Source organism: Manacus candei, unplaced genomic scaffold, assembly GCF_025592945.1.
Source record: "Manacus candei isolate 608988 ecotype Guabito, Panama unplaced genomic scaffold, ASM2559294v1 h1tg000005l, whole genome shotgun sequence".
Classification (NCBI taxonomy): Eukaryota; Metazoa; Chordata; class Aves; order Passeriformes; family Pipridae; genus Manacus; species Manacus candei.
Genome location: NW_026138053.1, coordinates 24,471,045 through 24,495,039, shown reverse-complemented (window position 1 = coordinate 24,495,039; position 23,995 = coordinate 24,471,045). Strand labels below are relative to the sequence as shown.

The following is a 23,995-nucleotide window of genomic DNA, read 5'->3' as shown; positions in this document are numbered from 1 at the left end:
CTTTTGGGAGTGTAAAAAAAGACAAGACAAAAAGAAGAGGAGAGGACCAAAATATCCTCAGTGTTTTTGTTTGTTTCTGCAGAAGAGTAGCAGCTCTGAGTCCTTGAGTGACAAAGGTTCAGCTGAGCTGAAGAAGAGCTTTGATGCCGTGGTGTTTGATGTTCTGAAGGTCACACCAGAGGAATATGCGGTGAGCAGTTCCAGTCATTTTTATTGCTTTATGTCTGAATCTTCCTGGCAGCTTTTCCTCTGCTTCTCCAGTTCTGGATACTTTTTGCTTGACTTCTGTCATCCATGGGTTTTAAAAACATTTTCTTCATTGTCTGTATTCTGTTTAATGGTAAGTAATCTTTTGGGGCTCTGCTGTCCAGGTATTTTTCACCCTTTTACACGTAGCATAGACCAAAGATTCTTAAATCTATGTGATGCAGCTTAATTCTGACATGCAGGGTTTAAGTTGCAAGACTATACTTGATCTGTGCTGGGCTTTTTTTTGTGGAGGTGTTTTAATTTTTAACTCTGTTAATTCTTACTGGAGTGCTTTCTTTCTTTTCTTTTTGATTTTTTTTTGAGTGTACAGAAAAAGGAGATGTTTAACCAAAACACTGGGTGATTTTTTTTATTTGTACCCTACTTGTAGGAATTAGGACAACAAATGGTCCTTCTAAATATTCAAGTATGCTACTAGAAAGATTGCTAACAACCTATTGCTCTTAGTGTATTTATAATTCAAGTGATGAGATCCATGAGGATTTGTCCTGGAGAAATTATCAATACGTGGTATTACGTGTCACAAGATATTCCCATTAAGTTTGTTCTGGTTTGTAATCATTAATAACTATTTCTATTAATTATTAATGGCTAAATTGCTTCTAATGAGCACACTGAAAATTTAAAGCCAGCTGGATTAGGAAGGGGTAGGTACTTACTTACACATGAAATTCTTCTTGGAGAGTGAATGGGATTTATTCCTGACTGAGGCTCAAGTCATGTGCTTTGGGCCTCTTCTTTGCACCATTGTCAGGAACAGCTGGGCAATGCATCACCTGCTTTCCCTGGGAAGGGTTTTTGGGGCTGGCTATCCTCTCAGGTTTATCTTGTGATTTCTCTACATAAAGGAAATCTAAGTACTTAGGGGATTTGGTGTTGGGGCATGGATTCAAGTGGAATTATGCACTGGGGCCAGAATGAGTTCACTGAATGAAGCAGTGGCTGCTGTGGAGCAGCAGAACAGAGCAGTAAGTCTCTGTGGAGTTGCTGTCACTCACTTGGACAGCCAGATATACCAAGGTGCTTTGTCTTGTATCACATTTCATAATCCTTCTGCTCTACTGTCTAATCCTTCATCTCTCACATGCAGAAACCTTTCACACTGGATGTTTTAAATGTTACCTACTTAGTAAATCTCAGCTAGTTAAAAATCTGTATTCAGATCCAGTGTTTTTACTATTTTCATATTTTGTCTCAAACTGGGTAGAGTTGCACTCACAAAAATCTTTTAATTAAGAATTTCATATCAAAATGTTGAAGCTGTGCTTATGTTTTGGGTTTATACTACCAGGTATAATTTTACTGTTTTCTCAGTTCCCCAAAAGAAACATCTTTACTCTTTCCTTTCAAAGTATCTAGTTCTTCATAACAGGTTTCATTTACTGTAAATGAATATGAAACATCTTACAGACAGAATTCTGAGCAATTGAGCAAAACCATCAGTGTTCAGCCCTTTGGCAAGGAAATAATTATTTTCATTTCTTTTTCAGTGTTTCATTACACAGCTGCACCTCTTTGTTAATGTTTGTTTCCCCAGGCAGGTTTATCTGCTTTTCCAGTAGCACTTGCTTGCTTTGAGTGCTGCCTTTTTCTGATCATTCTTGCTGAGGGTTGTAGAAGTAGGTAAATTTGCCAAAAATTTAGGTACCTTGGAGGCAAAATACCTTTGACCCTTACACTTGTGTTTATTTTATTGGCCATTTCCTCATTCTTCCTGGGTTTAGTCCTGCCATAACAGAGAAGTGTAAAAGCTGGATTTCAGTGTTAAATGTGAGGTCTACCAGAGTGATGTTAAGTATGGCCAAGCTCTTGAGGACACCAGCATGGATTGCACATGGATATGCTACCAGTTGCTTTTTCAAAGTATGGGGAAGCTTTTAGTTTAGTGATAGCTCTTGTAAAATGGATGCAGTGCAGACTACAGACATCTGTCACTAGGGAAGGCTGAGTGAATCCTGTTTAAAAAAAATATAATTCATTTTAAAGTGGTACACTGATTAAATGATTTAGGGGCTGGCCAAGTACCTCATTCCTTGAGAGGAAAGATAATGTGATAAAGCCAGTAAAACAGCAATAAAAGCAGGTTGCTGCCTAAGAGCTAGTTAGACAGCTGTCTGATTAATGGCCAGGGAACCTTGGCTGGAATGGAAAAGAATTCCAGTGCATAGGCAGCATAAAGGTGAGAGTTTAAGTGACCAAGTCAATGTGAGCATTGTGAAGTCTCATCCTGTACCTTTATGATAATGTTGCTTTTTGATCAGGTCATTGTGTACAGATGGGACAAACAGCCTGGAAGAAGAAGAGCAACAGTCTGAAGGATAATTGTTTGAGATATACTGGAAATAAGACCCATGCTGGTGGTTTCAGTACCAATGAGACACACAGATGTCTTTTCAGTTCCCACTGACTTAGAGACATCATTGTTATTTCATTTCAAAACTCCATCTGGTTAGTCAGTTAGTGGGTAAGAGGCAAGTTGGACAACAAAAGCTATCACTTGTAATCCTGTATTTTCAAGAAGCTGCTTACCAAGCCAAAGAGAAACCTGAGTGCAGATATTTTTGGTGATTTTCTTTCCATATTCTCCCCTTTGGCAATCATCTTACACAACCCTGAATGTTAGTTATCCTGGTGTGCCTTTCCATGTAATGGTCCTTTATCTCACACTAACTTCGTAGCAAAACTCTGCCAGCCCTTCAAGGGCTCCAGTTTGAACAGTAGTGGAAATTCTTGTTGTAATGTAGGTGGAATAGTCAGTTATATGGTTGTTACCAACTGGGTGGTTTAAATTCTTTGTGAGGTTTTGAAGGCTGCTTTAGAAAGGGCCGAGTTACAGCTGAAATGGGTGAGATCTTCAGGCATAGCTGCTGCTGATTTAAAATGTATAGTTTACTTTGTCACCTTGCAGCTTCCACCCCCACCTTTCAGGGGATATATTGAATACCTGCACGTTGCATAGATTTTGGGGAAATTCAATGAATACATGAACTAGGCCACGTTTGTTTTTTGCCAAGGATTCTGCAGACATCTTTGTAGCTGAAATGGAGACCATCTCTGATGTAAATATCTGCTTTTAGGCTGGTCACTGCTCAATTCTTTCTTAGTGGGCTGGAAGCCACAAGCAGGTTGGTGCCAGGATTGCCCAGCGGTGTCTGGCCCGTTGTGTGTGTGCAGGGTCACAGTGAATGCTCCCCATTTTCAGCCAAGGGAGAACTGTGGTTTTGAGCATACAGGGCACAATTTGTGGGGTGGGATCTGTTAGTGGTGCAGTGGCAGTGGAAAGGGGAGGCTGAAGGAAAAAAGGAAAATACTCGGGGACATGAGCTCCAAATTGAGGTGCTGGGGAACCTCAGGTTGAAGAAATATTTATTTTTTGCTTTACAGTAAATTCGTATTTCTTAGACAGCTACTGTTTAATTATCTGACTGTTTATTACTTTTTGACTCACTTTTTCATTTTATACTTCAGCTTAGCCACGCTGGTGTAAATATTTGAGGTAGAATTAAGGGAAATGCAGCTGTATAAATCCATTGCTTTTTTTCTTTCCACTGAGTTATCTAAGAAGGATTCTTTATTCTTCACCCTGGTCCCTGGAAGTGCTGTGGAGTAAGATCACGCTGAGATGTATGTGTATTTCTTTCTTTTTGATTCCAGTTAAGCTTTGTCAAATGGTTGTTGGAAGAAGATCCTGCTTATTTTGGAAACAATACACAAATGGAGTTTATTTAAAAACCCTTCGGTCGAAACAAGGAGTTTTTCTCAGAGATGTTCTTATGACAGTTAAATATCAGGTTACTTATATCCTGTTAGCTTTACTTTACAGAAGAACATTAGAATAAACATGTTCCCAATGAGAGCAAGAAGAAGCAACTTAATTATGGCATGTGGAGGAGCTATTAATGATAAAAGTTTTGGAGTGGACATTGTGAGAAAACAAGGAGAGTTTCAGCACAGGAACTCGAATCCCCTGGTGTTCCTTCTGGACAGCAGAATTATTCTCCTACTGATGCTGTGCTTGAACAGAGGCTTAGCTATTTTTTTTCAGTGAGGAAAAGTGTCCTGGCAGCTCAGAGAGACAGTGCTAAGCCAAGTTGGAAGGCTTAAATGTAATTCCTTCTAAAAATTCAGATTAAGGAACAATTTATGAAGTGCTGCTTGAACCAACATGGCTTCAAGGAAAATCAGGTGATGGCAGTATTCTTCAATAACCAAAATGCAGACATGGGATTTTTTTTTTTTCTTTTCCCATCCCAAACACAAACTTAGTTTTTCGTGTGACACTGAGGGTCTCTGTCCAGGAGCTGGGTGGGAAGTGCACTGTCCTTAGGGTAGGGACATGGCAGGAAAACCAGTAGTGAGAAGGTCTAGGGACTAGAAAGATGGGATCATAGCCCAGATCCAATGGGAATTTTCATAGAGCAGTGTGGAGAGGAGCTTAACACAGTGGTCCTAAATGGAACTAGGAGTTCTTTAGTTACAGGGTTTTATGGAAGGAGCATAATCCAGGTGTACTCATAGAAAAGAGGAAAAAAAAATCAGGAAATACTTTAAAATTTCATTTTGTTGAGCTTCTCCATATTCCTGAAAGAAGCAGGACACAGAAAAGTAGCTCTTAGTCATCTGGATGTAAAATTTCTGACCTGACACATCTCCCCAAGAGAGGGGTAAAACCTCTTTATACGAAGCTGTGTGGTAATAATTTTAGTAGTTTGAAGTAGTTAATTGTTAACGAGTCCAATTTCTCAATGCCCAGGAGAGATAAAATATGTTTAAACTTGGCTGTTGGAGACTGTCCCCAGGAAAGGTCTTCTGCACATGCAAAACTCCTGTGGCTGTGCAGGGGTGGGGAAATATCTGCCAACTACTGTTCTGGTGTGTTAATTGGAAAATGATCATTCACTGGTTTTACAAGATGGTTTTTCCCTTGTAGAGCTCTTCAAGTGGTTGAGAATTGGGAAATATATTAGTTATATATTAAAAACATACCTCTTCTAATCATATTCCAGAGCTGTTATCTAGGATCTAGGGCAAACACAGACACAAAAATTCCATTTGGCTCACTCTTTGCCTTGACAGTGAAGGAATACTGTAATATATAAATGAACTTGATAGATATATCACTTCTGGAAGGACAGAAAATATCAAGTTTCCTTATCTTTGCGTAATCAGAATGCTTATTTAAAAGATAAGTAAGGACAAATTTGAAGCTTTTTATTGCACATGTAATAATTTTTATTTTTTTAAATCTAGGCAGCTGACAATCCAAAACCAAGAGAAGTTATGGTTGGCCAGCTTCATGTAACAAGTTGGTGTGAACACTTATAATTTTTGGGTTGAATATTAACGCATTAAACCACATTTGGGAGAGGGAAGCTCTCCAGGAATTTGTATTGGCTGGGTTAAGGAGCTGGAGTGAGAAAAGTTAGTGCATTGTATCTCTTTCACTGCAGGAACCAAACCAGTGGCTTTGTTTGCTGGGCCTTAAATACCCCTGAGTTGGTGGAGGCAGAAGTTTTTTGTTGCTGTTAAAGCTGAGCAATGGCACATGACATAAAAGCCCTAAATTATTTTTGAAGTTTTGTCGTTTCAAGTGCTGTTAATTAGACTGCCAGCCTTTCAGTTTGCTTTGTTTTTTACTTAGCAGTGAGAGAGCACCTTTTTAAAAGGGTAAAAATTCTGTTGTTAGGCTTACAAATGTGAGCAAGTTAATGTTTCAAACTGTTTTGTCAAAGGTATTTTTAAACTCTAATGTGAGTTACAATGTCACACACATAAAGTCAAATGGCTTTTTATCCATCACCTTCAATATTCAGCTCTCAGTGGCTCAATTCTTTTGAATTATGAGCAATTTATTAAGCACTTGGAACTCCTAATGGAAATTTCAAGCTCTTTAAGAAAGGGACCTCAATAAGGGATGTTTCTTGAACAAGTGCTGATGTGATACAGTGTTACTGAAGATTTTAGCAAAAGCAGAAACACGTCAACCAAACTAGCAAAAAAAAAAAAAATCACCCTTATATCAACATGATACTAAAAGAAAGAAGTTCCTCTGTTAAAACTTACTGACCATTTTGAGTTCTCAGGCTTTTTTTAATATTTTAATGTACTTAATAACAATTTCAAATATTTTTAGTAATGACCATTAATCTTGACCCTTGACATCTGTTTTTTCAATGTCGAGGTGCCCTTTTTAATATCCCCCTCTAAAACGTGTGCCTTTATTTTTGATACAGAAATTTTACTGTGAAGTTCTAATAAAACATTCTGTTTCACAGATATTTGGTGTTGAGCCTGTCCTGAAGTAATAATTGGTTTAGGAGTCGCTACTGAAGCAAGCAGTCAAATTTAACTGAGGCAGTTCAGGCTGATGGAGAGGACAGATTCTGGAGGGCTGGGAAGAAAGACATTTATTTTTAAGCATTCTCTGCTCTGTGAACAGTGAATCAGTGTCCTGGCTCGTTTCTATTGTACTGTTATTGTAATCTTGTTTTAGTAAGGAGGATTTGCAGTGGAATATTAATAACCATTGAAATGCCTGTGTCTTTTGAAAGGATCTTTTAATACACCCTGGATTTGAATTTTAGTGAAGTGCCCATTCTTCTCATTCCACCTTCCCAACCCCAACTGATTTTCCTATTGATTTCCTCTGTTGAAAAGCACAGGGATCCATCCCATCAGCCACATATTCACTGAGAGGAATACATTTCTGAGAAAGCTGGATATTCTTAAGCAGGCAGGTGGGAGGCAGGACGCTGAGTTTTGTGGCTGCTGTTTCAGGTGTGGCTTCTTCTCTGTGGAAATCAAAAGGAAGAGTCAACTCTTCCCAGAATGTGGCTTTCCAGCCACTCTTCCCCCAGCCTGTAGTGCTGCCTGTTTGGAAAAAAGAGCAGCCAACTAAAGCAGAGCCCAGGAAAGAAAGTGTGGTAAAACCAAAACACATAAAGGGCTCGTTGCTTTTGTGATGTTGTACTGCAGAATAGCAGGTGATTGTGTGCAGTGTGTTGGTTACGGAAAATGGTTCTGTATAATTTTTTTTAATGCTTATTGTCAGAATTCCTATCCAAAAATAGATTTAGAGGTCAAGGAGATGTGCTACCAAGTGCAGATTGGGTCATTAGAGCAGAGTCTCATTAGAGCAGGTGCATCTCTTTGCACTTGCTGGCTTTCAGCTGCAGCATCCCAGTTAAAATTGTCCTGCAGGGTTGACTTTCTCTGAGGAGCTGTTCTGCCATCCACAGTGTCATTCAGTGGCAGTGGCAATTTGTGAGAGCCACAAACCTGTCAGTGTGTACCTTGGAGTGTATAAATGGGGAGCTGCTGTTTTCAAGGAAATGGGAATAAAGCTGTGCAGCTGACAGCTGAGGGAACAGAACAAGGTCCCTGGATTCATCATTAAAAGGATATTTGTGATATCTAACTTTGGTGGTGCTGGTATTTCTGGGCTGCCTATGTACTCTTGAAAAGAAATGGTCTTTTCTGACAGCCTATGGAGTCAGAAGGAAATCCTAAAGTGTACAGGATTAAATAAGCTTAAAATAAGGCTCTGTGAATATGTTTCAAAATGCAAAACCCAGTCTTTGACTTGACACTTCTCAAAACTAACCAGACATCCCAGAATGAAAATGTGCTCACTGGCCCTGAGCTGCTGCAAGAGAGATGGCTGTGTTTCATTTGAACTGTTGCTGAGCAACTGAACAATGACTTTGCTTAGTTAATCAAATGTGGTTCAAGTATTGATTGACAAATGTTAGGGGTGTTCTGGTGGAATCATGTGGCACCCAGACTGACATCCAGAGTTTGAAGAGAAACTGCCCCTGAGCAGCTGAAGTCAGTTCCTTGTCTTCTGGGGTAGCCTCTTCCATATTGTTTCTAGTTCAAGCTCTGACTTGCATATGTAACTGCAGGGTTATGCTCCCGAGGATAATGTCTCATCATTTGTTTATTGTTTATGCAAAGTTGGGAGCACTTCATTCCCTGGTTTTGCAGGATGGCCCTGAGGTAGGAGGCGAAACCTCTGAAATTAGCAACCAAAGGAAAGCCAAATAAGAAAAGAAAACAGAACAAATGCAGTTCTTAATCAGCACAGCACCCTAATGGAATGCAAGGTTCATTTTGATCTTAACTTATGATTTTTAAAATTTTTGTTCCAGGGTCAAATAACACTAATGGATGTGCCTGTATTTAAAGCAATTCAGCCAGAGGTAAGTATTTCATTGACCTTGTTTTAAAACATAAATGAAGAAGTTATGCCAGAATACAAATTCCAGAATTGCAAAGTGTATGTCTCTAAATCTTAATTTTTGTCCCAGTTAATACAGCTCTGAGGCAGATGGTTTTTAACACAAGAATATCTGGAACTAATAGTTTGTTTTGGGAATAATATTGGTATTTAAATATTCAGTTAGTGCTGGAGATGAAGCGTCTGGGGTTTAGTGTTTCTGAATGAAAAACATCCTGATTTGATAATTCTGATCATAATGTTTTGGGTTTCACCTACTGTTATCTGTTTAATACTTCATCCTGTCCTGTGTTTCTGTAACTGGTTCATTTCCTATTTGGAAAAAGAGAAATGGTTGCAATGGCATTTTAACATTCAAGATGTGTGTGATTTGTGTGTCTGTCAGGATAATATATCAATGATTTGTGCTCTCTGGTTTGTTTTTCTGTAATGCCATTTTCCTTTCAGATTTCAGCTGAACTTGAACTGATGTTTTCAGGATCTTCACAGTGACTGTAATAAATGTTAATTAATTTTTTCCTTATTTCTGTACCATTAGCATTTTCCTGTGGGCATTGCTTTGCACTTTTGAGGGTTTATTTTTCGGTTTATTGTCCATTTTGCCAATACTGTGGAAGCCTTTCTCAGGTCATCAACCACCTTCAGTCTCTCACAAGCTCTGTCACTGGTAGAAGGCTTTGTCATGACACTCTTGTGTCACACTGAACAATACTTTGCTTCCAGTGGAGAAACCTGCTCAATCTCTTGGTTGGGATTATTGATTTCATCATTTGTGTGCCTCCAAATTTTTTTGAAAGCTGCTGTTTGAAGTGTACTTGAAAATGTTGTCATGATTCAGCTTTTATATGATTTCAGCAAGCTATTTCCCAGCCCTTGTGGATTTGTGTGGGTTATTTGGTGAGTTTAATCTTTCAAAGAGCTTCCCATTTGATCTGGTTTGAACTTATATCACAGCAGTGCTTAACATTAGGAAAAGTAGTACAAACACACATATGCGGAAAATATTTAAAAGAGTCAGATAAAATTGAAAAATGCTTTAAAGTTTTGGAAAAGAGCTTGAAAAAAAGAGAGAGATCCTATTAGAAGATCAGCAGAAACATATTCTGCCATTTGAAAGCACTCTAAGGGTATCCAGAAAAACTGCTGGAGCATGGGTGAATATATCTAGAAAGTAATTATTTATAAGAAATCTGTATGTGTTGCATAAGAAAAACTGATGTGATGTCTTCCCTGGAAAATATCCATGAGGAAGGGTGGCTGTTTTGACTCTTCTCAGGTGTTGATACAAAAGCAGCTGAAGGCTCCGGCAGGGTGCAGGTACCAGCTGTCCATCAGTGCTCCCCCACAGCTACTCAGAGGTCCGTTGTCTGATGTGTCTCTAAATGGTGTTAATCCCCTAAGGAAAGGGGCTGTGAAGATCAGCTCTCAGGTCAGAAGAAGCTGGACACAATTAAATTGCTTTTCTCCTGGTTTGCAGAAGGGAAAATCAGCCATGGAAAGACTTACTTTGCCTAAAGGTGTCTTGACAGCAGGTTAATGGAGTGTTGTGGGTCTCTGAGTTTCCTTCAAGTTCCTACCAGACCGTGCCATACTCATGTCTTGATTCAGCTTGTAAATCTTTACCCATCCCTTGACATGTGCACTCAAGCATTGTGGAATTTGAAATTAGAAAACAAAACAGGACCTGCTGACACCGATATCAGATTTCAGAGCTCTCATCTGCATGCCCAGTGGGAGATGAGGAACAACGTTTTTCTCCCTGTGCTGAGATTTAAAAGCAGGGTGTTTTACGACAGATTGTTCTAATTCACCACCAAATCTACATTATACAGGCTCTGAATCTCCCTTTGCTTCCCAGACTTTGTAGAATGGTATCTGAATGGGAATTTGAACCTTTAAATGTGTGTTCCTTAGTTTTCCCAAATGAGGGTTCTGTAAGATGTACTCCAAGATGCTCAGTTTTAAAATTGCTGGAGATGACTTTTCACCATCTTTAAAGTGTGTGAGCAGTATTTTTTTAAATGCCTTTTAATATTTTAAAGTTACTGTGTTGCATCTTCTTCATTGTATGAAACCATGTTTTTTAATTATTATAGATCGCTTTTCTTTCAAAGCAACATCAGAACTTCATCTTGGTTATCTTAACAAAAACCAAAGCTGAATAACACTTTCCAGAACAACATATAGTAATGTTACTTTTAGCATCAAAATGAATGAACATACTCATGGCACACAGTTATATACTTCTGTAGCTTTGCCTCTATCTGTGGCAAATAAATTATTTGTATGAAAGCAGCCAATTTGCATTTTAATTTTTGGGATACAAAAAAAAAAAAAGGGAGTTGCCCCAGTCAATTAGAAGGTTTTTCTCTGTTCCCTGGGAGTGAGAAGTGTTGTGTTGTTTTTTATTCTCTCTTTCTTGTAGTGGTTGTGGCTTTCCAGAGAGCAGTGACTGTGAAACAAAAAGGAGTCCCATCCTTGCTCAGTTGTGCTGCTGGTAGTTATGTTAACATTAACCCAGGGCCAGATGTCCCCTTGCAGAACACATCAGTTTGCTTTTATTGGAAAATCTGATTACTTATTTTACATATTTTAGTACATCATCCAAAATTATTTGCCCATATGTACTCACATTGAAAGTCTTTAGTTGGGTTACTGTCTTTAACCTCTTCATCCCTTCTGCTTCACCAGGCCAGGCGGTGAAAAAAACCCTCACTTATTGAATATTCTTAATCTCTGATAATTCTGAAGTTGTAGAATGGTTCTGCTATTAATCCTTGCTTTCTCTCACCTCTTTTGGAGACTTTCACTTTGACCCATATAAAGCTTCCAGTGAGAAACACAATCTCTCTTTCTGCCATGTAATACAGGTCATAATTTAAGTGTTCCCATAGTATTTTGTTAAGGAAAATAAAATCTTCTATGTATTCAAAAAGGAATAAAAACCAAAATGAGTTATGAAGGAAGTTCAGGGTTTTATTCTTGATCCTAAATCTTTCAGGTTTTCCCTTCATTTTAAATGTATCACATAAAATAGGAAATTGGTGGTTGTAGTGGTGTGTAGCTCCTGTGCCCGAGTTGACTGGCAGACTAAGGAAGTAATTCTGGTGAACACTTCAGGTTTGAAACTTGTAGTGGAAAAAGTGGAATTCTAGAGGAAGGCTGAGAACCATGCCTGAAACAGAGTAATGGAATAGGCAGCACAGTCTGTTTAGCAGAGAAATGAGTGTTTGACAAGGGGCAGTGCATTTAGACAAGCTGGTTCTAGCAAGGGACAAGAGGGTCTTAACAAGTGTCTCCTGGAGCAGAGGGGTCAGTCAGGAATGCTGGGAAACTGGACAGGCAGCAAAGGGAAATGACTTTTATTGTAGTTTATAGACAAGAGAAAAGAAAGCTGCCTGTACAGGGGAGAGAGGTCTTGCTAGTGAGGTGATGTCTACACTGTGTGAGCCTTCAGATGTGCAGGGCCAGGGCAATGGGGCACTTATTAACATGCCAAATTAAAATAATGGGACATATCTTAGATTGAGTTAAGCAGGTGTATCTTTTCAGAAGACTTTTAAGTCTCCTCAGAAGGTGATTAAACACAAAAGGACGTGTTGCTCTCTATCTGAGATCCACATTTGAAGCAGGATTTTCTGTGGTAAAAAAATGAATCTCCTAGTAAGAGGTGAATTATCAAAGTGCCTAATTCAACAAAAGATGAATTGTAAAAGTCCAGTAACTCAAAACAATTCAGAAATTACACTTGTGGAATACCAATTTGCCAAAGGAATCAGAACCAGTGTAACTGTATTACTTCAATGTACTGTTGCTCTGTTAAGTTGTTTTGAAACTGAAGAGATTTGTGTCTCTACATGGCTCTGAACATTTGTTATGCACTAAATTGAAGTGAATTTTCATCCTTGTTCTCCCAGGAACTGGCAAGCTGTGGCTGGAATAAAAAAGAGAAATACAGTTCTGCACCAAATGCTGTTGCTTTCACCAGAAGATTCAATCATGTGAGTTATTTTTTTCCAGCCTTATTAGATGTACACATTTTAAAAAGTCTGTGAGATTAAGTGTTCTGGCACATCACTTTTATTTTGGATCACAGGTGATTACTTGAAAACTTAAGGAACTCCTTATAGCAGACACTTTATCTAAAGGATATACAGAAAGTCCAAGCCAGTACTGAAGAAATAGCTGTGATTCTGTTTTAAATAGCAGTAATTGGTGAAAAGTACCTATTTTCCCCATAAATGCTGGCTGTCTTTATATAAAGAGAGAATCATAATTGCAGGTTAAATGCTTGCCACGCAGGATTTCTGGAGTAGTAATTAGATGTAATTTCCTTCTGTGTTAGTATCTTTTGCTTCACATAGATGCTTTTGTCCCCAGAAATAGAAGCCTGCTGTCAGGATGGTTACCTTTTTAAGGTGATTCTAGTCAAACTTTAAAAACTCTGAACAATTTTTCTGTACAAAATTTGCTCTTTAACTCTCTATTTGGCAGACTTTTTTCAAGGTAATTATTTTGGCAGGACTTTTTCAAGATTTTCAAGTAGTGTGTGTGAGATTTATGATTTTCTTTCTTAACAATTTCTCTGCATAAAATCAGCCCTTAAAAGAAGAACAGAATTTTTAACTTTCTCCACAATTAAAGCTGTAGGACTTCAACTATGTAGTTGGCCAACTAAGTTTCAAAACTGTAATACTTTTTAAGTAATGCTGTATTTTCTCTTGCAGATGAAGTAATTCTATTCCTCTCGTCTCTCCTCTTGTAAATGTTTAATAGTGTCTCAAACTTACAAACTCTCTTCCAGATCTAACCTCTGTACCCAGTCTCAGACTTACAGACATCTTGGTTATTCATCTGAAACTCAGACCAAACTAACCTTTTCAGGTTGTTTTTTTTTCCCCCTATCAATTCTTGTGTATTTTTTCACTTTTCATGATTGCTCACATTCAGGAATGACCAAATCCTATTTCTTCTCATCAAAACCACAGAGAGTATGTCTTAACCTTCTGATGACTGCAATCCTTGTCTGGGTGTGGGTTTTGGACCTGATTTTCCACTTGACCAAAGAGAAAATGTTACACTGCAGACTTCTTGTGACCACATCATCTGATGAGATCCTGGGGGGGTTTGATTGAGGATTTGGGGGTTTTCTGTTCGTGGTTTTGGTTTTTTTTTGTGGTGGCGATTTTCTTGCATTTAGTTGACATTTTCTTAATATAGCTTTTCAAGTTGCTCCTGTTCAAGTGTATAGGTGTAAAAACATTAATACTTATGATATTAATTTCATTGATACAGCACTGATTCCACTATTTGCTGTCTTGGTTATTCATGGAAGTTGTCTCTTCCAAGAAATGTTCATTCTGCTGAATATTCTGGGCTGTTTTTGTAGTAAAGACCATGTTAGGCAGGACCCCACTTCTCATTTGTTATTATTTAGGGTACTTTATACGTACCAAAGAATTGGTAAAATGTGCTCAGCAGCCAGAAGGGAGGAGGGGAAAACTTACCATGGGAATAAGGATTTCCACTTCTGGCATCAAGGAATGCCTTGAGGAGTCTTATTTGTGTATAGTAGGAGTAGACAGGGACAAGGATTGTTTCAACTCCACTTACTTGGGGGGTTCTAAACCTTAGTCCTAAAATAAGGAATCAGGAAAATCACTGCAACCTTTGGCCTTCTCAGGCAGGAACACATTTCCTCAAACTTCTGTTAACCTTTGAAATTTCCCAGGGTTTAAATTATGCATTATGCATCTGTCTCTTCTCCCCCCCCCCAACCTGCCAAAAGAAAACCATGAACAGCTCTCACTTTTTGAGTAAAGAGAATATTAAATCACTAACAGCTTCTTCACAGCAGATTGATCTGCTGGTAGCATTTTGGAAGCAGCAGTGGTTCTGTGTAGGTGATTGCAGTCCACTGAGGATGCAGTCAGGTATTTCCAGCATGAGTTATGTGATAATTACATGTGGTGCCTGTAAAAACAGATCCAGTTCAGGGAAGAGAAATCAATTGAATTGTTCCATACCAGGACTCTCTTACTGTCAGTGAATGCATTGGTAGGTGGTGGTACTCCATAGAGCTACACATTTACTAATGAGTATTGTTTATAAATAATTTCTTTTTTTTTTTAAAACTCCGATTTCTGCCTTTTTCTGCTTCCTTCTGAAAGTGAGTTGTGTGCTTGCACACTGCTGCTGTTACTGGTAAATCTGTCAGAGGGCACAATTGCCAAGTTTACTGCCTAGATCATTGTTCTACCTTTTGAAAATAAGCATTTATCATATGTTTTAAACAAACACAGTTTATCCAAGGTAGCTGTTTATGTCAAGGTCACTGTTGTTCTCTTGGTTGTCAGATCATCTCTATTGAAAACCTCCTTCTTGAGGTTTTTATTTGAGTGGGAATGTTACTGTGCTGCCACAGAGCTCAAAATACCAGAGAAATTAGTCAACTAGATTCAAAACACTGGACCAGTTTTAAAGCAAAAGATCCCACTTGCAAAAGGCAGATTTTGTGTTTTACTGACTCTGGTTTGGGGGGGTTTGGTTTTGGGGTTTTTGTGTCTTTTTTTTTTTTTAACCCAAATGCAAACGTTATGTTTAGGAGAAGTTTGTCTTGAATATCGTAGTGTTGCTGGATTGCAGTGGATTTGACTGGGGTTATCAGAAATTAAGAAATGGAATGGTCAAGAGGTTTAGTGTGCATGGAAGATACTTTGAAAAGACACTGAGAAACTATTAAAGAGAGGTTCTCAATTTTGCCTATCTTCTAATTAGCACAGAAAGCATAACTAGCTTTGGAAGCAACGACTATGAACTTCAAAGCCCCAGTATAACAAAATTAGTATTTCAGATAAGGCAAACATGGGATAATTTAAAAAGCTCAAGATGTGATTTAAGAGCAGATATGTTCTAAAGTTAAGCCTGTTTTTCTAGGTTGACCTTAATAGGGAAGAATATAAATGTACAATTATATAGCAAGGGTTTAAATGCTGGTTTGAACTGGTATCAAAGGCAATGAGTCATCCAGCTGATTGATATTGGTAGAGTAACATTCAAATGCAGTGAGAGAGGATTTGAAGCAAGATAACCACAATATATGGAACAAATACTTATGATTTACATGAAGAATTAATGAAAGGGTCTGTTTAAATGATTTCTTTTTCAATACTTGGAATACATTAGATTATGGGGCTGTCTAAAGATGCCAGTTAATAGACAAGACCAGCCAAAAACCAGTGTCTGTGTCAGTAAAAACACATCAAAGCAAAGTGAAAGTGGTTGCAATGGAAGTGATGAAGTGTGATGAATTCTGTATCTCCTGCTTATTCTGCCTCTGAAGGGACTGGCTGGCTCTGAGCTTCCAAGGAAGTTCTGCATTTTCTTCTGGTTTGGGTTTGTTTCTTCCTGCAAGAGCTTGGAAGTGTTGGGATAGGCGTGGCTGGGGTTGGGATGGAAACCAGGCTTCCTTGGATAAACAAGGGCACTGTGTGGCACAGTCACTGGGATGCCAGTGAACTCTCACAGAAGTCAGGACCAACAGAATAAACTGGTTTTTTCATCCTCATGAAAATGCTTGAGCATTTCCAGTGTTTTGAGCAAGTATTTGACAGTCTGGGCTGTCAAAGCATTCTCCTGTTACACAGACACACTGTTAACCTGAAATCAAAGAGATTTGGGCTTTTAAGGCATGTGTTGTGTTTCCCTGATTCTTTATGATACAAAAATCTATGTTAAAAATTTAAATTCCTTTGATCTTCAAAGGGAAAGCATCTCCTTAGAAACTCGTTGGTCAGCCAAGGGGAAAAAAGTTCTTTTTCTCAAGCTGTGTAGCTACAGCAGAGCATCAAACTGAGGTTAAACTCTTTTTTTTGACAGAATTTTGAAGTACTGTCAAATATTTAATGTATTCAGTACTTCTGTATTTTATGGGGAACCATTTTTTGTTTGTGAGGACAACACAGTTTATCTGGAGATAGTTTACTTAAAAAAAAAAAAAAAAAGGAATGGAAAGAAAATGAAGAAAAAAGAAAGGAAACAGAAACCTGAGCTCCATGGTGAATTCTTTCCTGGTTAATACAGCCTTAGACAGACAGACCAAAGGAAAGTGTTTGTCATGCAAGATGTTTGTGGGGATTTTTTTGTGGGTTTTCTTGTCATTCTTTCATTTTTCAGTTCCAAAGAGCTGTTGTGTTTTGACATCCCAGTTGTCATCAGATCACTGTAACTTCACTGCAAATGTAATCCTTTTGGGGGTGTGGATCTTCTCATGCTGTTCTCTGTTAAGACTGTCATAACTGGACAAAGTGAAAGAGGATATTTCATTTTTTTAATTGAAGTTTTGGGCAGGAACCTGAACACACACACAATGTTAGTTTACAAGAAGCTCTTTAGCATCACTTAAAAATCAAAGCAACGTGACAGGTTGAAATTTGTTTGGGTATGAGAAGGTACATTTCTTCCTACACCATTTCCGGTAGTTTTGTAAATACCAGTCATGCTGTATCTTGATAATTCAGTTTTTCCTAACTTGTAGTGAATACATGAATAAAAGCTGCAGTGTTTGTTCCTCTTGGCTAATTCTTTGCTGCTGCTTTATTACAGTTATGAAGGTGTTTATTTTTTATCATTCCTTGTGGGGGCAGAGGGTGGGCGAGGGGGAGGAGCAGAGAAGAGAAAATATTAGAATTTAGACATGTTAACAAAACACTTTTAAAACATAGGTTTTCTGAGTCATTCAAGTAAATGAAATCAGCAACTGTCCTTTATACCACACTGGATATAGCAGTGATTTTACACCACAGTGAAGTTAATCCTGTAAAACTTACCCAGGAGTATGGTACCGTGCTGTCAATTGGCAGGTGATTGGTGTAGCCAGAAATAAGAGTACAAACTATAAACCAGGTTCTAGCAGGGACTTTCTACCTTGTGTTCCAGTTTTGTTCAGGATTAATTTTTTTTGGAGGTGTTGGAAATGTCAGTGAACTGTAGCTGTAGGTGTTCAACTCATCTGAGAGTTGGGTAGTGCAGCTTTGAAGTTGTGGAAGAGCAAAACCAACGAATATAACTCAGTTTTAGTGTTTGTATTCCTTCAATTTGTAGACTTCTAATAAAATTTCTTCATGATTTTGTTTTTCTGGGAGGGCATTGTTTGAAGTTTGAGTGTCTTGCCATTTGGTTTGTGTCTGTGAGATCTCCCCCTCGAGCTCAGCCTGAAATCAAGGCTGTTTGCATAGACTGTACTTCTATAAAAATAAATAAAACTATTCAAAGTGTTATGCTGAAACTCTGTATTGTCTAAAAGGGAATTTTTCTACCTTCTAGGTAAGCTTCTGGGTTGTTAGAGAGATTCTGCATGCACAGACTTTGAAAATACGAGCTGAGGTTTTGAGCCACTACATTAAAACTGCAAAGGTAAGAATTTGGGTTGGGAAGGGGTGTGTGGGATTCACCACAATCAAAGGTTTTATAACTAAGTTGGTCAGTTCAAAAATACACGTGGGGAAATATTTCTCTGAAACCTGATTTAGTTTAATTAAGGTAATGCAAAGATGCTTTATTTCATATATTATTTATAAAAGAGTATAATTTACCTGATGTGATTTTTAGATTGGTTAAACCAAAATGCTGTGTGTAGAATCAGTTCAAATAGCATCAGTCAGAACAGAAATGGTTTGTTTGCCTTTACCATTGGAAGGAAAGGATTTTTTATCTCTTATTCCAATTGTGTCATGAATAATAACAAGTTAATAAATATGGTTTCAAAAATACACTTGAATTCCAAAAACATTTTGGAGCTCTCAGTGTTTCCTAAAGCCTTTTGGACTGACACTCCTAAGAAAAGGGTCAGCAAACCTTGAGTGATGTGTAGGTGAACCAGAGTCCTGGCCCTTCAAAGCAGAGTGAAACTTCTTCACTGTAATGAGAAGAGGGGGATGTTTTTCAGGTGTTTGCTGTCAGATAGTGGATACCTGTAACTACAACTGAGTGCTGTGGCTGCCTTGGGTTACCTGTCACAAAACATGGACAACTTTATGGCAATAATTTTATATTCAAATGGGTTCCTTGTCTTGTTTTTAATGAAATAATATTTTACTTCTGTAGCATTTGACTATAAATTTTGGCAAAGCAAGCTGATTTTGTAAGATTCTACAGGCTTTGCTCAGTAATGATGCTGTGGTCATAAACTCTGAATGATCTCTCTTAGGTATCCTTTGATATCTGGTGAGTTAATGTAGCTTCATCTCATGTATTTTTAAAAATCAGTTCTTGTTTGTTTGTTTGTTTGTTTCATTTGAAATACAAACATATCCAAATTTTGCCTTGTGATCCATAGGAGGGAGAGGCTCCCCTGTGTGGTCATGGTGCAGAACAGATCTGGGAAGCCAGATGGGCTCAACTTTGGTTTGTACTGGGGTGGAACTGGCCTGGGCTGGGTGTTGTAGGCTCAGCTTTGGGCAGAGCCCCTGAAGGTGCCTGACCTCCCTGTGGGTTACAGACAGCAGTGTCTGCTGGAATGCTGCTGCTCTGGAGACAGTTACATGCTCTAACAATTAGATCATTGACCTTGGCTTACCTGGGAGCTGTAAAAAACACAATAAAAAAAAAATAAGACACTTTTTAACTTACTTGTTATCTTAGCTTGGTTCACGTAGAGCTGCTGAGGTGAAGTTCCTGCAGTTAGTGCTGTTGGAAGGATTTCCTGTGTACCCCAAAGCTGCTATCAAAGCAGCTTGGTGCCAGAGGTCACACTAATGAACTTTTCTTCAGAGAAGCTGTGAATCCACTCCACAGTGAATTCTTTGTGCTGACATCTATTGTAGAGCTCGCAGTCCTTTAGTGGTGTCTCATCCATACTGCTTTATGCATGAACTAATAACCTAATAGTTACATTCCCCCAGAGTTCCCAGACTATCCTGGCAGGTGATGACTTCTGTTTCAATGCTGGCAGCAGCTGGGAAAGCCCTTTTCTTTCGTTTTAATCAGCTACACTGTCCTTGAGGAGAAAGGACTTTTACCTTGTTTGGGGATCTGTGTGGGAGTAAGAAGGGTTATTGTGTAAGTGGAGGGACAAACTCCAGCAGGACTACTTGGAAGAATAGCAGGACTATGGTATAGGACAAATATCCACCCCCTTCCACCTTGCCCCACAAAAGAGTGATTTTGCCCTTTACACGTGGTTACCAAAGAATCCTCCCAAAGGAGGATGAGTAGAGGGAAGCACTGGCATGGGCAGACTTCCACTGTCAGTAGAATTGTGGGGTGCTGAGCACCCAGACTGGAATTGCTCTTAGGGTGCCATTAAAAGTGGCATTCCTGAGTCATGCCCATGAGTCCTTTGTTCTGTAGAAGCTGTAAGAGGAAATCATTTGCCCTGCTCCAAAACTGTTATCCAGAAAACCATCCTTGCGGTATCGCTTTCATCCTTCCAAACAGAAGGTCTCCTCTGATATTCAGCATTTATTATCATGTTAGTCCAGCTGGTTTTGTCCTGTTACCTCGTGAAAGGCCTCCTAAGCAGGAAAACTTTGGTAAGCTAAGTTTCAAGCAGGAAAAAAGACTTCCACCATTTTGTGAATAGGAAGGGTTCCTTATTTTATCTGTCTGGAATACTGACCTACCTTGGTGAGTGCTCCAAATGTCTTCAGCAGGATTTGCAGTACAGTGGTTGAGTATCCATTTCTCTATATCAGAGTCTCTTTGTTAGGGGTAAAACCTCAATTTGTGTGCACTCCACCAAAAATACCTGAATGTAGTTTGGATATTTGGGTGCTCATATCTGTCAGAACAATTGATATTGCAGAAGAGGTAACAACATTTTCTTCCAGACCATTTTTAAGCTTTTGTGACAGGATTGATGGTTTTGGAGACAGAGGGAAAGGAAAAAGGAAAGGGAGGGAAATTCCAAATATGTAAGAAAAAGCACTTAACAACAGTGTTGTGTAGAGAGTTTTAAAGCAAATTCCTTTACCCTGATGGCTTCTCTGCTCAGTTTTGATCAGGTTGTTGCTTTCTACTGGTTAGTTGTCATACCCCCAAATTATCCTTCAGTGAGAGGAGTACTCCAGGTATGTGGCTTTGGAAATTTACCTTGATTTCATCCTGCAACACTATTTTTTGGGTGGAGCCTTGGTAGCTGCATAAACTTTAAGTACTGCCATGATTACATCATTCACCACTGGGTTATCCTTTCTGGCACATTAGGTTCTAAAATACTGTCGAATGCTATGAAAGGAATCTGTTGGGCTTGAATGTCAGAAAATTTCTGGCACTTCTAATGTATTACTCAAGATGTAGGTCTATATAGGTATTTTTAAGGGTTCTCTCTGGGCTATGAAATAGGTAGTACAGTCTAATTCAAAACCATGTAGACACAGTAATGAAAAATTAGGAGGTTCCATAAAAGTGGTCTGGATGCACAGCAGTTCCCTGTAACTCTTCATTTTAGAACTTGCAAGATTTCCTCGTTTTCATATTGTTTATTCTGCAGTCATTATTGACAGCACTTGGAACGTTGTTTATTGTCGTTATGTATGTATTTTTTGTCCTCAGAAACTGTATGAGCTGAATAATCTCCATGCACTCATGGCAGTGGTGTCAGGCCTGCAGAGTGCTCCGATCTTCAGGCTGACCAAGACGTGGGCGGTGAGTGGAGCAGCAGCACAGCAGAGGGGGGTTGATTTATTCATAGGAAAATAAAACATCCTTAATTTATTTGTAGGAAAATACAACAGACTGTTTTCAAAGGATGCAGTAATTATTACAGATAGTTTTAATTTTATTCTACTGCTCCTAGTTCCCCTGAAGTCTATGGTTTCCTCTTGAATATTTTTTTTCCATTCAGGCATAGAAATATTTTCCTTTGAAAAATAGTTCCCTGCAGATTCTGCTAAATGCAGAGGCTTCTAATTTGACCAGAAGCTATTTTGTATTTAGTTGCTGGAAAATTCTGAATGCCAAAGTGGGTCATATTTTAATCGTTAAGGGGTTTATGCTGTTGGAATTTTTCTTTTGCTATGGAGAGCAGATGTTCAGAAACTCTTGATTCAGTTGCCATAAAGAGATTTGTTGTTTCTCTGACTGATAACTAAATCTATCACTTTTCCTCAGAGTTTTCAGAATTATTTTCATAGTTATAACTGCATTAGACAGTATATTTGTAGTTCTGCATTTGCACGGTTGTGAAAGAACAGTGTTCTTTGGAACCATGTTCATTTGACATCTGTTTTTTTGACTGGCATTAATATAATTTTTATATAGTATCCTTGATAAGAAGAATATCAGGAATTACTTTTGCTCATTGATGCCTCAGAGCTTAGAAAATAATCCTTGAATCAGCCATACATTGTGTAGTTTTCCAGCTGTTTCAGATGAGCTGTGACATGAAGTGTGACAGAAACATTCAGGTGACTGAAATACTCCTGTGCAAGGGAATATATATAAATAGATCATTAAAAAGAGGTGAAAATTTCCACAGAAGACATGTCAGTGCGTCCTTGGATGTTACAAAAAGTGTTTCTTTGATAACTGCATCATAATGTTGTTCAGTTGATAAACGTTACCAAAACCGAATATAATTCACTCCTGCTGAGATACTCATCTGGAATTCTGGGCATATTTTCCAAATGCAAAGTTAGGTTAAGGCATTGCTTCTGCATACCAAAAATCTCTCCAAGGAAATGTTAATGAAATTAACACTTCAAAATGATCTCGAGGAGAACTTCTGTTTCTCTGATGTTGTTGTGTCAAGGACAGTTTTACTGTGATGCCAAATTGATTGTTAAATCTCTTTTTGCACATGACTCTAAATAAATGTAACTATAACTATAAATCAGTAACAGCTATATTAGTTATTACCATGATGATACCATTCAGAACTGGGAGTCCCCAGTTTCTTTTCCTGCTTGGTTATGCACGTGTTTGCACTTAGGAGGATTATTTGTTTGCTGTTGACACATGTATCAGTGTTTAAAGTTTGCCCCTCTTCCAGCCTCTGAAATGCCAGGTAACTTCTCCCACGTTTCTGCAGGTGTTTGATTTCTCACATAACCCCAAGCACTTGCTTTTCCTCATCTTACATAAACCTTTGCAAATTGAAGTTGCAGGAGAGCTCCCAGCAAACTGCCGTAGTTGTCCTTGCCCTGGAGGTTCAGTTTATAAATTCTAGAAGTAATTCTAAGCCTTTGGCTTTCTGTGTATTAAAAGCAAGAAAAGGCACTTCAAGCCCTTATTGGAGTCACCAAGTCATTTGAGTAAGTCATACAGTAACTCTCCAAAACCTTCAACAAGGAGGGATTTCTTCTGCATTTCTGAGATGGTTTGTAGCAACCCTCAATCAACTCGACTTATGTAGTCAGGAAAATAAATCCAAGTATATTCATCCCCTGAAAAATAATAAAAAAAAAGGCCACCTAATATGGTTGGAATCCAGAGTAGAAAGGAGCCATTAAATATTTGCTTGGTAATCTAATGTTCCTAAAAAAGATGAAATTCATGTCTTCTGACGGTATGTCTGAATTTGCCTGAAATTTGTCTCGCCTGTTGCCTGCACACACTCTCAACTCTAGAATAAAAAATGCTGCTTTTAGTGTGATTTGCCCTATTCCAAACGGGAAAAGAGTTGTGAACCTTGCCAGAAAGGTCACAGAATAGAATATTCAACTTCTCTCCAATTAATGTAAAGGAATTGTAAATGACCAGCGAGGATTTGGGCAATGTAAGCAAATAATCATTAAAATCTGAAGGGAGGTGAGTCCTGTCCCACTCTGAAACCTCATCACTCCTTTCTTGCATTTCAAAAAGGTTGTGCTCAGGGTTGGCACACTATAACTAGAAAGCAAAAAGCAATTTAGAAGGCTCTAAGTCCTTTCCTGCTGCTATAAACTGTCAGCCTTAGCTTTTATTGTCTCTGCACGTGTACTTCTCTTTGGTGTTCTTTGCATCCTTTGAGCCCAAGAGACAGAGGAAGAAAAATTATTTAAAAAAGAAGCAGCTCCAAAACTGAAGAACTAAGAACTCAGTCCTTCCTTGCCCTCACAGAAAACACCTTTAATGTGCTTGGCTTCTCTGTGCTCTTGTCCCTTAATGCAGGAAGTGGAGGCATGATGGGAGTTGCCCTGTGAGCTCAAGGGGAAGCCACACAGGGTCAGCATGTCACGAGATGATCCAAAGAGCCTGCTCATCCTTATGGAGTAAATGCTGTAATTTTGAGGCAGCTGTATTAAAAAAAACCCCAAGCCAATAAGAACAACAGTGGGCAAGTGGAAATGTGTGCTTATAAGGATAAAAGAGAAATCCTAATGATCAAATTTAAGTTTACCTGGTTTTCCCTTCTTCTTTCTTTCCCAAGTTACTGAGCCGGAAGGATAAAGCCACCTTTGACAAGTTGGAGTATGTTATGAGTAAAGAAGATAATTACAAAAGGCTTAGAGACTATATCAGCAGCTTGAAGATGACTCCTTGTATTCCCTATTTAGGTAAGTTGGA

At 38.6% G+C, this 23,995-nt stretch overlaps 1 protein-coding gene across 6 annotated transcripts in view; it reads left to right on the top strand.

The window, feature by feature from the left end:
- RALGPS2 (Ral GEF with PH domain and SH3 binding motif 2) overlaps positions 1-23,995 on the top strand; it is a 112,498-nt gene that overhangs the window by 24,242 nt on the left and 64,261 nt on the right. For 4 of the 6 annotated variants that reach the window (XM_051806375.1, XM_051806336.1, XM_051806355.1 and 1 more), the window contains exons 3-8: positions 62-190; positions 8,421-8,471; positions 12,427-12,510; positions 17,834-17,923; positions 21,062-21,154; positions 23,859-23,985. In XM_051806375.1, coding sequence (XP_051662335.1) covers positions 62-190; positions 8,421-8,471; positions 12,427-12,510; positions 17,834-17,923; positions 21,062-21,154; positions 23,859-23,985 — 574 coding nt within the window. The remainder of the gene's footprint in view (positions 1-61; positions 191-8,420; positions 8,472-12,426; positions 12,511-17,833; positions 17,924-21,061; positions 21,155-23,858; positions 23,986-23,995) is intronic. The other 2 variants (XM_051806384.1, XM_051806366.1) reach the window with 1 other exon arrangement.